At 40.0% G+C, this 12,500-nt stretch overlaps 1 protein-coding gene across 4 annotated transcripts in view; it reads right to left on the bottom strand.

Annotated features, from left to right (window-relative positions):
• The window catches only part of esrrga (estrogen-related receptor gamma a), a 136,864-nt gene that overhangs the window by 61,870 nt on the left and 62,494 nt on the right, over positions 1–12,500 (bottom strand). For 2 of the 4 annotated variants that reach the window (XM_083550488.1, XM_083550489.1), the window contains exons 1-2: positions 10,060–10,392; positions 219–329 (exon numbers count right to left, since the gene is read on the bottom strand). In XM_083550488.1, the coding sequence (XP_083406614.1) occupies positions 219–329; positions 10,060–10,115 (167 nt within the window). In that variant the 5' untranslated portion in view covers positions 10,116–10,392. Of the gene's footprint in view, positions 1–218; positions 330–10,055; positions 10,393–12,500 lie in introns of those variants that run through there. The other 2 variants (XM_083550490.1, XM_083550491.1) reach the window with 2 other exon arrangements.

Below are 12,500 nucleotides of genomic sequence, written 5' to 3'. Positions count from 1 at the left end.
CTCTCTCTTTCCCAAGCCAGTCAACACAGTAGCTCAGAACCAAACACTATCCTCCCAGCACACACACACACAGCACCACACACACACACACACACACACACACACACAGTGGCAAAATAACTGCAAAATAAATGAAATCACAAGAATGCAATAAATAAGTAAATAAAAAACATTTGTACAGATTTTGGCTTTTGATTATTTTTTTTTTCCTTCCTTACCTTTGGTTATAGAGCGCACGCGTATCGACGTTGTAATGCTGTTGCATTCTCCATGCACCGCATTTGCCGGACTTATCTTCGCTATTAACCTGGGCCTTTGATACATTCATTCTACAAAACAAAAAGGAAGAAGCAAGAGAAGGAATGAAAAAACGGGATATGGGGGACAGAGAGATACCATGAGGAATACCTTACAAATCAAACAAACAAATAAACAAATAGAAGACATTCGCTAGGGACAGACACGGATGTCACCTTAAAACAGATACATAAAGCCTTTCTATTTCATTTTGCTCTCCCTTCTCTCCCTCTCTCTTTAACAACCATCTATCTATCTATCTATCTATCTATCTATCTATCTATCTATCTATCTATCTATCTATCTATCTATCTATCTATCTATCTATCTATCTATCTATCTATCTATCTATCTATCTATCTATCTAAAAATGAGACACGTCCCTGGTACATGTCAAGGTATTCGTGAAATAGTGCACCCAGCGTTCCTTTTTTTTTCCCTCTGCCGCAGATTTGTTTATTTTTAATACATCCACTAGAAACCTCATTCAAAAAGTCAACCACAGACGATCAGACAAGACGAGCTAGTGGAGGCCAATCAATGTCAAAAGCCGATCTGTGGAAGACTTAGGCAAATTTAAAGGTGACAGATCCTGGCTTTATGCAAGCGCAGTGAAATCTTTAGGCAAACTTTATCCAAATTAATTGGGCTGTGCGCAAAGCCGCATGCAAAACGAACGGACGCGGGACGCTTCGCCGCAACCATCCTCTGTCCTGCGGACTGTAAACCCTGAACAAGGACAACAAGAAACAAAAAAAATTAAAATAACCACCCAAGGTGTGTAGCTGTGATAAACAAAATGCAGGACGTGGGGACGAGTCTTAGCGGAGAGGGTACAGGAGGTACGGAGCGAGTGTGTAGACTTCGGATTTGAGCAATATTACTTTGCCGCTTGCGTAAGTCATTGTTTGGCTGCTTTCTAGATTTACTGAGTAGCAAAGATATAAGCAATATATATAAATATATATATATATATATATATATATATATATATATATTTTGCACTTCTGTTGATGAACACTTCTCTATTCGCATCTGCTGCCGGTGTGCCGGTTTTTCATGCTTATTGTCTCATTTTTAGCTTTAAAATAGCCCGAATACGTTCCAAAAACTGCTGAGAAGCAGCAGAAGTTGAATAAAAATATTGCGCTTTTCCGAGACTGAGGTGCAGCAAATCCCAGCCAGCTCTGAATATTTAGGTTTACCTGATTGGAAATGATTTACTTTCATTTTCCAATTGAACTTTGTTACATTCTGGCACGTTGAAGAGGCTGTTGTGTTGATGCCGATCGATGCAGCGTCGAGGTGTACAAGTTGATCTCTATTTTCAGAAATAAAACCTCACAAATCAACCGTGCACCTTTTTAGCCTGCATCCAATGTGAGTCAAATACTCAAGTACTGATAAAATCAAATACTAAGACTATAACTTGAGCCAGATTGGAATTGGAAGTGACTTTTAACAACTTGTAACGGAGGAGGTTTTGCAGGAAAGTAGCCATACGTTTACTCAAGCATGATTTTCAGGTCCTCTTTAAACCCCTGTGCTGAAATTTGGCCTCTCTGTTACGATGAATTTGAGTTTCCCAAAACCTCCACTCACATTAGACTCCGAATAATGATGCTAATCACTTGAGTAATACGGGTGAACTCACTTTTTTTTAAACTACTTTTTACATCTGATTATAAGCAGTGATACTACACAGTCTTCTGCAATGAAACGGAGAGAATTCTGTACTTGGAATTCGAATGCTGTGAATAATGAGTGTAAATAGAACAGTGTTGTGAGATTAGACTGAATGGGATTAAGTCTGATTATGGGGAGTAAAAAAAAAAAAAAAAAAAAAAAAAACACATTCACACAAACATTTGTAAAGTGCTGCTGTTAGTTTCGAACAAAAAAGCAGGAGAATCGCTCTATTTCGCTCTGTCGAAAGGAAAAAGTATCCTTCACCTGATTTCAGACTTTTTGGATTTTAAAGAAATTTCAAATAAATCCAGTGCCACCTTTAAAAATTTTTTTTTTTTTTTAACTTTTTTTCGAATTCAGGCAGGGCGAATATTCCCTGTCCTGTCTCCTATCTTTCTTGAAACCTGCCGTTACATACACATGAGGGCAAAAAAAATGACATCAAAAGCCAATTTTTAATTTTTTTTTACTTTTTTTGCTTTTAAAAATAAATTAAAGAAAGGCAATAAGCAGAAGCAGTTCAGCTGAAAGGAAAAAAGGAAAGTTCAGCGCGGTAGGCAAGAACATCGAAAACGTGGAAAAGCATGCATGATGGGGCATGCACGAACAGGCACGGCACACACACACACACACACACACACACACACACACACACACACACACACACACACACACACATTCATAATCCAATAATGACTAAAAATTAAAGCAACAATTATATGATCATAAAAAAATTACGATTTAAAAACTTGTTTGTGATTGCGTGTGTGCCTGTGTGTGTGTGTGTGTGTGTGTGTGTGTGTGTGTGTGTGTGTGTGTGTGTGTGTGTGTGTGCTGTATATGTGTGTGTATATGTAGTTGTGCGACTCAGACACAGCTTATAAGGATTTAGCAAAAGGTCACCCATTTAGAGACCTTTCATTACAGGAGACACACACACACACACACACACACACACACACACACGCTCAGAGATTCTCTTTAATTCTTATTTGTCATTAATTATATATTTATATGTAGATATTTATTACTGATGTATTTTACAGTAGAGGAAAAGGAAATAATTTAGCAAAATACGAGTGTTAGTGGAGCGGAGACGACCGGGAGACAATGGGGAGAAGCAGAGAAGACGGCGAAAAGACGATGAGAAGACGCTGAACCCAACTGCTGCTCTACCTGAACCCCAATTTTACGCTCCTGTCAAAACAAGCGAGCACAGCTTTTCCTTAAACAAGGATTAACATGCTGGACAATGAGCCGAATTAAGCTCTGTGTGTGTGTGTGTGTGTGTGTGTGTGTGTGTGTGTGTGTGTGTGTGTGTGTGTGTGTGTGTGTGTGTGTGTGACCCTCACGTGACTCGATCATGTGTCGTCGTTCCATCTGTGTTGATTGATTAAACAGTTATCGGTCGTTCTAATACAGACAGCACCAAAAACATCTTTCCTTCTCTTTGTTATTCCCTTGTTCTTATCCTTTTGCTCTTGCCATGCCACACACTCCTTACAAATTCTTCACACACTCACACACACACACACACACACACACACACACACACACACACACACACACACACACACACACACACACACACACACACACACACACGCCGTTGGACAATACACTTTGCATGCGGAAATCAAACAGCAAAACCATAGGAAAATACCAAAAAACACCACGCTGGTCAACATTCAAACACCCCACACGCCACAACCACACACACACACAGAACGTTCACACACTGTATTAATCTGCGAGATTATAATCGGGGGGCCAAATGCTTCCGTGTCAACGGGGGTCCTTGTTATTGTTCAACAAAGAGACCTCGAGTTTGACCTACGGGGCCCGAAAAGGATGGAATTAAGTGGTGGAGGGGCTACTGCGACACACACACACACACACACACACACACACACACCTCGGCATGGCCGGCACCCGAGACAGATGGAGTGTCAGCGTTAATACGAAAGAACGGACGGGACGTACCTCACACATGAGTCTCTCTCTACAGGAATGTGACTCTTCAGTATACACGTGTGTTTCATACACAGATTATGATTATTTTATTTATTAGTATTACATTTATTGTATTTATTGATTTATTTGTATAGAATTTTTCAAATTCTGATATATGTACTGGTCATTACTGTATGCACTTATTTTTATTTTATTCATGATCTCTTACACACTTTATAAATATACACACACACACACACACACACACACACACACACACACACACCGACACACAGACACATATACACACATCTCAAATAATATACATAATGTGTATATGGATATGATCAATTCTGTGCCAGAATGAACATAGAGCAATTACAGATAGATAGATAGATAGATAGATAGATAGATAGATAGATAGATAGATAGATAGATAGATAGATAGATAGATAGATAGATAGATAGATAGATAGATAGATAGATAGATAGATAGATAGATAGATAGATAGACACACAAACAAATCTACATACATACACTCACACATCGATAATATACAGGGAGGGACATTCACATGCAAGGTCTCCAATCAAAAAATAAATTGGGTTGGATAGATAGAGCAATTACAGATAGATAGATAGATAGATAGATAGATAGATAGATAGATAGATAGATAGATAGATAGATAGATAGATAGATAGATAGATAGATAGATAGATAGATAGATAGATAGATAGACAGACAGACAGACAGACAGACAGACAGACAGACAGACAGACAGACAGACAGACAGACAGACAGACAGACAGACAGACAGACAGACAGACAGATAGATAGAGAAAGAAAGGGAATATGTATTGCAATGATGTATCATTGTTAGAATTCTTTTTGATTGTGGAAAAAGAAATTCGAGAGCGGCCAGTCAGTCATGGCAACACACACACACACACACACACACACACACACACACACACACACACACACACACACACACACACACACACCTATATATACACACATAACGAATCACAAATACATCTGCTCATTATATATCACTTCTGCACTGCACCCGAACACACGCCAGGCCCTCCTGTCCTCACCTTCTGAAATGTCCAACAAATAGCTAAAACTACAGGACCAACTTCTAATTATAAATACAATTTATAAATAACCATAAAACCATAACTTTTTTGCTTCCAAAATATGACAGATATTTATTTATATATATATATATATATATATATATATATATATATATATATATATATATATATATATATATATATATACGTATATATTCTACACACTCACACACAAACACCTTAAATGAATGGAAAGACGAAAGATGGAACAGAGGAGTTGCTGGAGCGATGAACAAGATCGTAACGGAGTGAACATTCAGCAAAACGATACACACATACATGCACGCACACGCACACACACACCACACGCACACACTCATGCGCACAAATGAAGTATGATCGGACGAGGAGGTGAAATATTTCACTGTCAGACAGACGCCTTTTTTTTCCTGCTACAGGATGAGGACAATTTCATCATTAAATCCAAAGATCAGTGAGATATAAAGGAAATCATGATCTCTTACACACTTTAAAAATACACACACACACACACACACACACACACACACACACACACACACACACACACACACACACACACATATACACACATCTATTGCTTAACAGACTCATTTTGCTTTCCAGGCCAATATTGATTGGAAAAAAAAATCACGTCTAGGCATAAATAAAATTTTAAAAAGTTCAAAAATCCGACGTCCAGACAAATCCGTCTGCGATAGGAGAATCATACGCGAGCCGCAGCTTCGAGCGAAAGCCCTATTTTTACCCCCTTATCTGGCTCCGAGTGCAGCAGCCTGCTTATGGACTGACCGCGGTCTCTATTGACCTGCTGTAACTCAATCGTCCCACGCTCCGAGCTCTGATGCACCTCTACTCCCCACCCCACACACTCCACACTCCTCACACACCAGCACACCGGGAGAAATCGAAAGACAACAGGGAGTGTGTGTGTGTGTGTGTGTGTGTGTGTGTGTGTGTGTGTGCATGTGTATGGGATATCGAATAGGAAAGTGCAAGAAAAAGAGAAGAAAACGAAGACAAACTGCAACAACAGTAACAGATTCTGCCTTTGAAATTAAGTGTTAAAGACTTGCAGTGGTGCAGTTTGTTGTGTTGTGTTGTGTTGTGTTGTGTTTGCTAATTAGAGCTGTAGGTCAGCAGTGTGTGTGTCTCAGCTGCTTCGTTTCCAAAAGCAACACTTTTTCAGTGAAAGACGGATGAAGGAAAGAAACATAAATCACACAAATTGACAATGTGTGTTTATATGTGTGTGTGTTTGCGCGTGTGTGTGTGTGTGTGTGTGCGTGTGTTTCTCCCTCTGCGTTTTAATGTGTGCGTGAACCCAAAAAAAGGCACTTATTAGACCTACGGATAACAAAAGGATCCCAAAAAAATTGCACGTCCCGCCATTGAGTTTACTGCCATTCTTTTTTTTGGTGGGACCGAAAGACAGAAAGGCAGAGACTGGATGAGAGAAAGAAAGAAGGATAGCAAGGGGGGAAGAGTGCATCTCTTTTAACTCGAGTTAATTACCCTTGGAAGGCTTCAGACCCTCTTCAAACAAGGGGAAGTCTCCTCTAAGCAGGACAGTGTTAAGACAAAAGAGTGTCCAGACAAAAATCGACAAGGGGGCTTCAGACACACACACACACACACACATATAAACACACACACTCAACATTGATAACACCTCTTACACAGGGGACCTAGAGAGAGCTGAATCAGTGCTCAGAAAGCAGCGGTGCCAGAAACACCAAGTGTGTGTATGAGTGTGTGTGTGTGTGTGTGTGTGTGTGTGTGTGTGTGAGAGAGAAAGAAATAAATCAGCGGCGTGCATATTGACATCATTTGACAGAAGAATTAAGTAAATGATTTTATAAGGAGATTAAAAGGAATTTCATTTACGCAATCTCCTTTCATTCGCTGATCCCTGCCTCGGGGGCTTTTATCCCTCGCTCCCACCCCTCCTTTTTTCCCCTCTGTCACATGAAAAAAGAAAAGGTTGATATAACATTAGGGGGAAAAAAAAAACTTTTTATTCGTGAGAGCCCAAGCCGGAGTGAACAAGAAAAAGAGCAGTCAGGAAAAAGAAAAGCCACGAGACAGAAAGGGTGGAAACGCTGAATTCGTTCGACAGCAGGTTCGATTCACATCATCTGAGCGCTAAAGACAGAGCGGTTCGCACTAGACATAAGCACTGAGGGTGGAACGGTAGTTAGGTGACAACGCTGTTTTATTAAATACATCTAATTCCAATTTTTTAAGTACAAAAATTTAAAAAGGGGAAGAAATATATGTAGAAAAAATTTATCTACGGTGAAAAAAGGTGTCTTTTATACAAAAAACTCTTTTATATGTTTATATATATATTATATACGATCATTTTTTTTGTACTGACTATTATTACGAATGTGATATTAATTATAGTCTTGCTGCTGTCTAATATTTACAAGAAGAAAAAGAAGTAAAAAACAGAAGAATTTGAAGAAAAATTTTACGTATATTTTTTTTTTTTTTTAAAGAGAGAGAGATCTTTTTCTTTTTTTATCTCGTAAGGTGTGTATATATGCGTACATATGTGTGTTTTTGCAATTTGTTGTATTTCTTTGCAATGCAACCTTGAGATTTCTGGATTGGAAATATCACACATTCGAGACACAAAGTGCACACACACACACACACACACACACACACACACAAAAAATCACGAACGCACACAACAACGAAACAACGACGCAAAAACACTCCGCAAAAAAAGACAGCAGAATGGATCGGATTTTAAAAAAGTAAAGCAAAGGAAAACAAAGAAGAGAAAAAAAAGACACACCGCAAAAAAAAAACCCTAAATAAAAAAAAAAAAAAAGAGAGAAGAGAAAAGCGAAAAGAAAAAAAAGAAGAACTCACTTTCCTAACACGATCTACAATCGAATCCCATCGAATGGCAAACCAACTGAAATTATATAAATAAGTAAATAAGTAAATAAATAAGTAAATAAATAAATAAATAAATAAATAAATAAATAAATAAATAAATAAATAAATAAATAAAGGATATGAAATCAGCTTGGAAATTTTTTTTTTTGAAAGTCGCAAAGAAAGTAAGAAAAAACCAAAAGAAAAAGGCCTGGCGGTGCTGCTCGGCAACACGCATTAAAAAGAGCATGCAAATGAAATGTACACGCAGGGCAAGTAAGTGTGTGTAATTATGATAATAGCTAAACCGCCACTTGTTGTTATTACTAGCATTAATAGAGTCATTAGAATAGCACCAGATCATTTGGATGTAAAAGGAAACATCAAACGGAGAGGAAGCAGCCGACGAGGGAAGGAAGAAAGAAGGGATAGAAAAGAAAGGAAAGGAGGGAGGAAAAGGGGGGAAAAAAGAGGTGAAGAAGGGTGAAGGGTGAGGAAATGCGATAGTGTTATCTCGGAATTTACTCTCATCAGCCGTTAATCCGTTCGTGTAATGAACACGCCAACGGTTAAAAAAGACAGAAAAAAAAAAGACGGAATTGTGGGATTGAGACGGAGGAACGATTCCATGCGAGGAAAAACATTTCGAATCGTTTATTACTGATAACAAAAATCTCCAAATCCTAAAGTTTTATACAAGTTCAAGGGAAATTTCTCAGATAACCTGGTTTCGTGTTGAGGAAAAAAAAACACACACACACACACACACACACACACACACAAACAATATATATATTGATAGACAAGATACTGCTAATTAGAATATACCCTTTCATTCTTTCTTTCTTTCTTTCTTTCTTTCTTTCTTTCTTTCTTTCTTTCTTTCTTTCTTTCTTTCTTTCTTTCTTCTTTCCTTCCTTCCTTCTATCCTTCTATCCTTCCTTCCTTCCTTCCTTTCTTTTCCTTTATCAATCCTGAAATAATATCGGGACTAATTTCTTATTCCTGATCACTTATTCCACATTGATGAGACGTAAATGAGACATAAAGACAACAAATAAAATGTCATAGTCTCGTCCATCTCCACCTGAACCCTCCCTGAGTCAGGGGGTGTATTCTTTTTCTTTCCTTTTTGTTTATATATTTTTGGGAATTTGAGTTTAAATGTAAACACGCAGAAAAAAAAATCCACAATAATAAAATCAATAAAAGAAATGTAAAAAAGAAATGTAATAAAATATATAATGTCTGCAACAAGGCTACATAAAAAAAAAATATTTTAGAATTTAAAAGGAAATAATAATAATTATAATAATATAAATAAAAATTATACAAATAATCAATATAATAACAAGAATAATAATGATGACAATTTGTCTATGGAAAGTTTGGAGGCACATTCCAGGTGCCTATTTGGTAAAAAATAAATAGAATAAAATGCCAAGACAAAAAACGACGGACAGAGCATTGATTTCAGACTGCTAGGACACTGAGCAAGGACTCTTCCCTCCGTTTTTTTTCTCTCTGCCTCTTTCTTTCTCTCTTGCTGTCGATCCTGATCTTCGAGACAGCGTGCTGTCTTTAATGCCACGGTCGGGGCCACATGCGGAGCGGCTGGTCTGCAATATAAGCTTCCATCTACAACCACTCTCCCTCTCTCTCTCTCCCTTGCTCTCTTCCCCTCCTCCTTCGCTTCTCCTTCTCTCCCTCTTTCACGCTCCCATCTGTCAAGCAGCGTCCTGCACGCTGAAGGAACCGCTTCCCTGTCCCGTCCCGTCCCGTTAATGCCGGCTTTGAACAAGCAGGCTGCAACTGCAGCTTTACAGGTACACCGCACTTACATGTACATACACACACACACACACACACACACACACACACACGGACCCTCAGCCATACGCATGCAGGCTCCCGCTACCTGACAGCCACAACAATCTTCTTCCAGCTTGTCAATGACATGAAGTGCATGTAGTACACACATATTGTTGACAGTCCACACACACCCCCCGCACACACGCACACACACACACACAAGCATGAGCCACAAAACAAGGAAAGAAGTCAAGCAGAAAGAAAGGAGGAAAAGGTGTAAAATTTACCTACTCTTGTTCAGAGTGCAACGAGAAACACTCAGGCATCGAAAGTTCTACTGAATCCATTTGCACTCAGTGACCATCGTTTGAGTTCGGGCTTCTAGAAAGCAAAGTTTCTCTATCTTTCTTTCTTTCTCTCTCTATATATATGTGTCCCTCTCTTTCTCTCTGTCTTTCTTTCTTCCTCCTTCTTGATCTCGTCCCGTCCTCCTCGTGCAGTCCCGTCACTTAAGCGGCGCAATTAACAGGACGCGTAGAGTCGTGGTTCTCTCCCAGTGACAAGCCTATAGGCACAGCCAGTTGGGACCAAAAGCTCTTGCACTCTTCTAATCAAGGACTTAAAGCCACGATTGGTGCTCATGAATATGAAGCGAGGCTTTGCATACGCAGTCCCGATCCCTCCCCTCCCCTTCCCTGTGCGTTCCTTGAGTCAGATTGGTGCCCGGGTAACCAATCGGAAGCTGGACAAGAGGCTGTATGTGTGTGTGTGTGAACGGAAAGATCGAGCCGAGGGAGAAGGGAGGGGACAAATCAGGGCGAGCCAGTAGTGCGAAAGGAGGAGGAGATAGAACGAGTGACACCGAGAGAGAGAGACACAGAGAGAGAGAGAGAGAGAGAGAGAGAGAGAGAGAGAAAGAGAAGGGTGGGTGGGGGGGTTTATAATGAGACAACGGAGAGAAAGATATATGGAGAAAGAGGGGGATTTAAAGAGGCAGCGCGTGTCTCTGGTAGGACGTCGCTTATCTGCTCGTGCTGTCAAGCCCGGAGATAAAGACGTTGGCGTTGTTGATAGAAAAAACATTGTAAATGAAGCGAGCGAGGTGTTCGCAGTCCTCGTCAAATCAAATCCTTCCTGCGGTAAAGAGTGAAGAGACGAGGAAAGTGGGGGGAAAAAAGGAAGTTGTCAACTCCTGTCCATGTGTGTATTAGCGTGTGCGTGTGTGTGTGTGTGCTGTGTGTTTTGACTTTTGATCGACGAGTCCGATTTTTTGTTTAAAACTCATCAAGTAAAAGTGTTAGGAAGGGATGGACAGGACAATAAAACTGTGCACTGGACAGTGTGTGTTGTATAGGTGTGTGCGAGTGTGTGTGTGTGTGAGTGTCTAAGAGGAGGCATTCCCACCACATTGGCCATATCACACACATGGGGGGGGGGGTTTGAACCATAAGAAAAGATCAAAAGCTCCCCTTTGTTTTTCAAAGATTGGGACACATTTGTGCGGCTCTGGTTTTGTACGTCTTAAAAGTGTGTGTGAGTGTGTGTGTGAGTGTGTGTGAGTGTGTAGCAAACTCTCACTGCATTTCCCAGCAGCAGCAGGGAAGATATTGGCAGCCTCTCCGAGCCACGCAATTCCCCACTGATAAGAAAATTCAGGTGCCTGCTCCGAACGGCTAACTATTGTGTCTACGACTCCACGCAGCCTCCCGAATCATCTCCGGCCACCTTTCATATTCCAAACATTCGTTCTCCTTTTAAGCGCGGAAAGAACCCGCTTTAAAATCGCATAGGCAGATGCTTCTGACGCAGGACGTAGCTGGAGAGGTCCTGATTTTACAATCACATGAATAAATAATAAGTACAACAACAATAACAAATTTGATATTTACACACCTTCCGTATTTTTCACTTTTCTCTTTCAAATTGTGTGCGTTTTTATTTGAAGTTCATTTGAAGCAGTTCTAGAAAAAAGAAAAATTTCACAAGGGTCGTATGTAGGATCGATCACTTCATCGTCATCGTCGTTCACTGATGAACTGGAATACAGAAAGTTCTCACACCTCGCATTGGGAAATAATACTAATCATAAAAAAATGGATGTGCGCTTTTTTTTTTTACACAATGTGTTCAGTTCAGGAACATGCATCCATTTTAAAAACAAATTGGCAAAATGCTGAAGTCTCCGATCCAATAATAATAATATTAAATAAATAAAAACCAGACATAAACACAACCACAGACAAAACAAGACAACTCGTATGTTATTTCGAAAATGAAAAACAGCAGAGTGCGAGGGTTGGGTTCGTGCTGAAGGACACGGGATGTCGGAAAACGGCACGGTGCTCGTTGGACTCCGTTTCGGGGGGGGGGGGGGGGGGGGGAGTTTGACTAATGTATTCACATTGTGTTGTGCACACGACGGATGCAAAAAAACGGCTGGACGTAAATAGACAAAAAGAACGACACCACTAGGAGTTTCCAAATTTTCCAAGAGTGTGAGAGGGAGAATAAGTGAGAGAGAGAGAGAGAGAGAGAAAGAGAGAGAGAGAGAGAGAGAGAAAGAGAGAGAGAGAGAGAGAGAGAGAGAGAGAGAGAGAGAGAGAGAGAGAGAGAGAGAGAGAGAGAGAGAGAAAGATGTATAAATGGCGAGGAAAGAAATACCTGAGCTGGGCGAAATCCCTCAGGGGCGCCAAACCCTCGTCGTATTAAGATGCGTGCGGATCAAACTGCAA

Source organism: Silurus aristotelis (assembly GCF_946808225.1).
Source record: "Silurus aristotelis genome assembly, chromosome: 9".
NCBI lineage: Eukaryota > Metazoa > Chordata > Actinopteri > Siluriformes > Siluridae > Silurus > Silurus aristotelis.
Note: the sequence above shows the minus strand (reverse complement) of the source record. Positions and strands in the feature narration are given on the sequence as shown.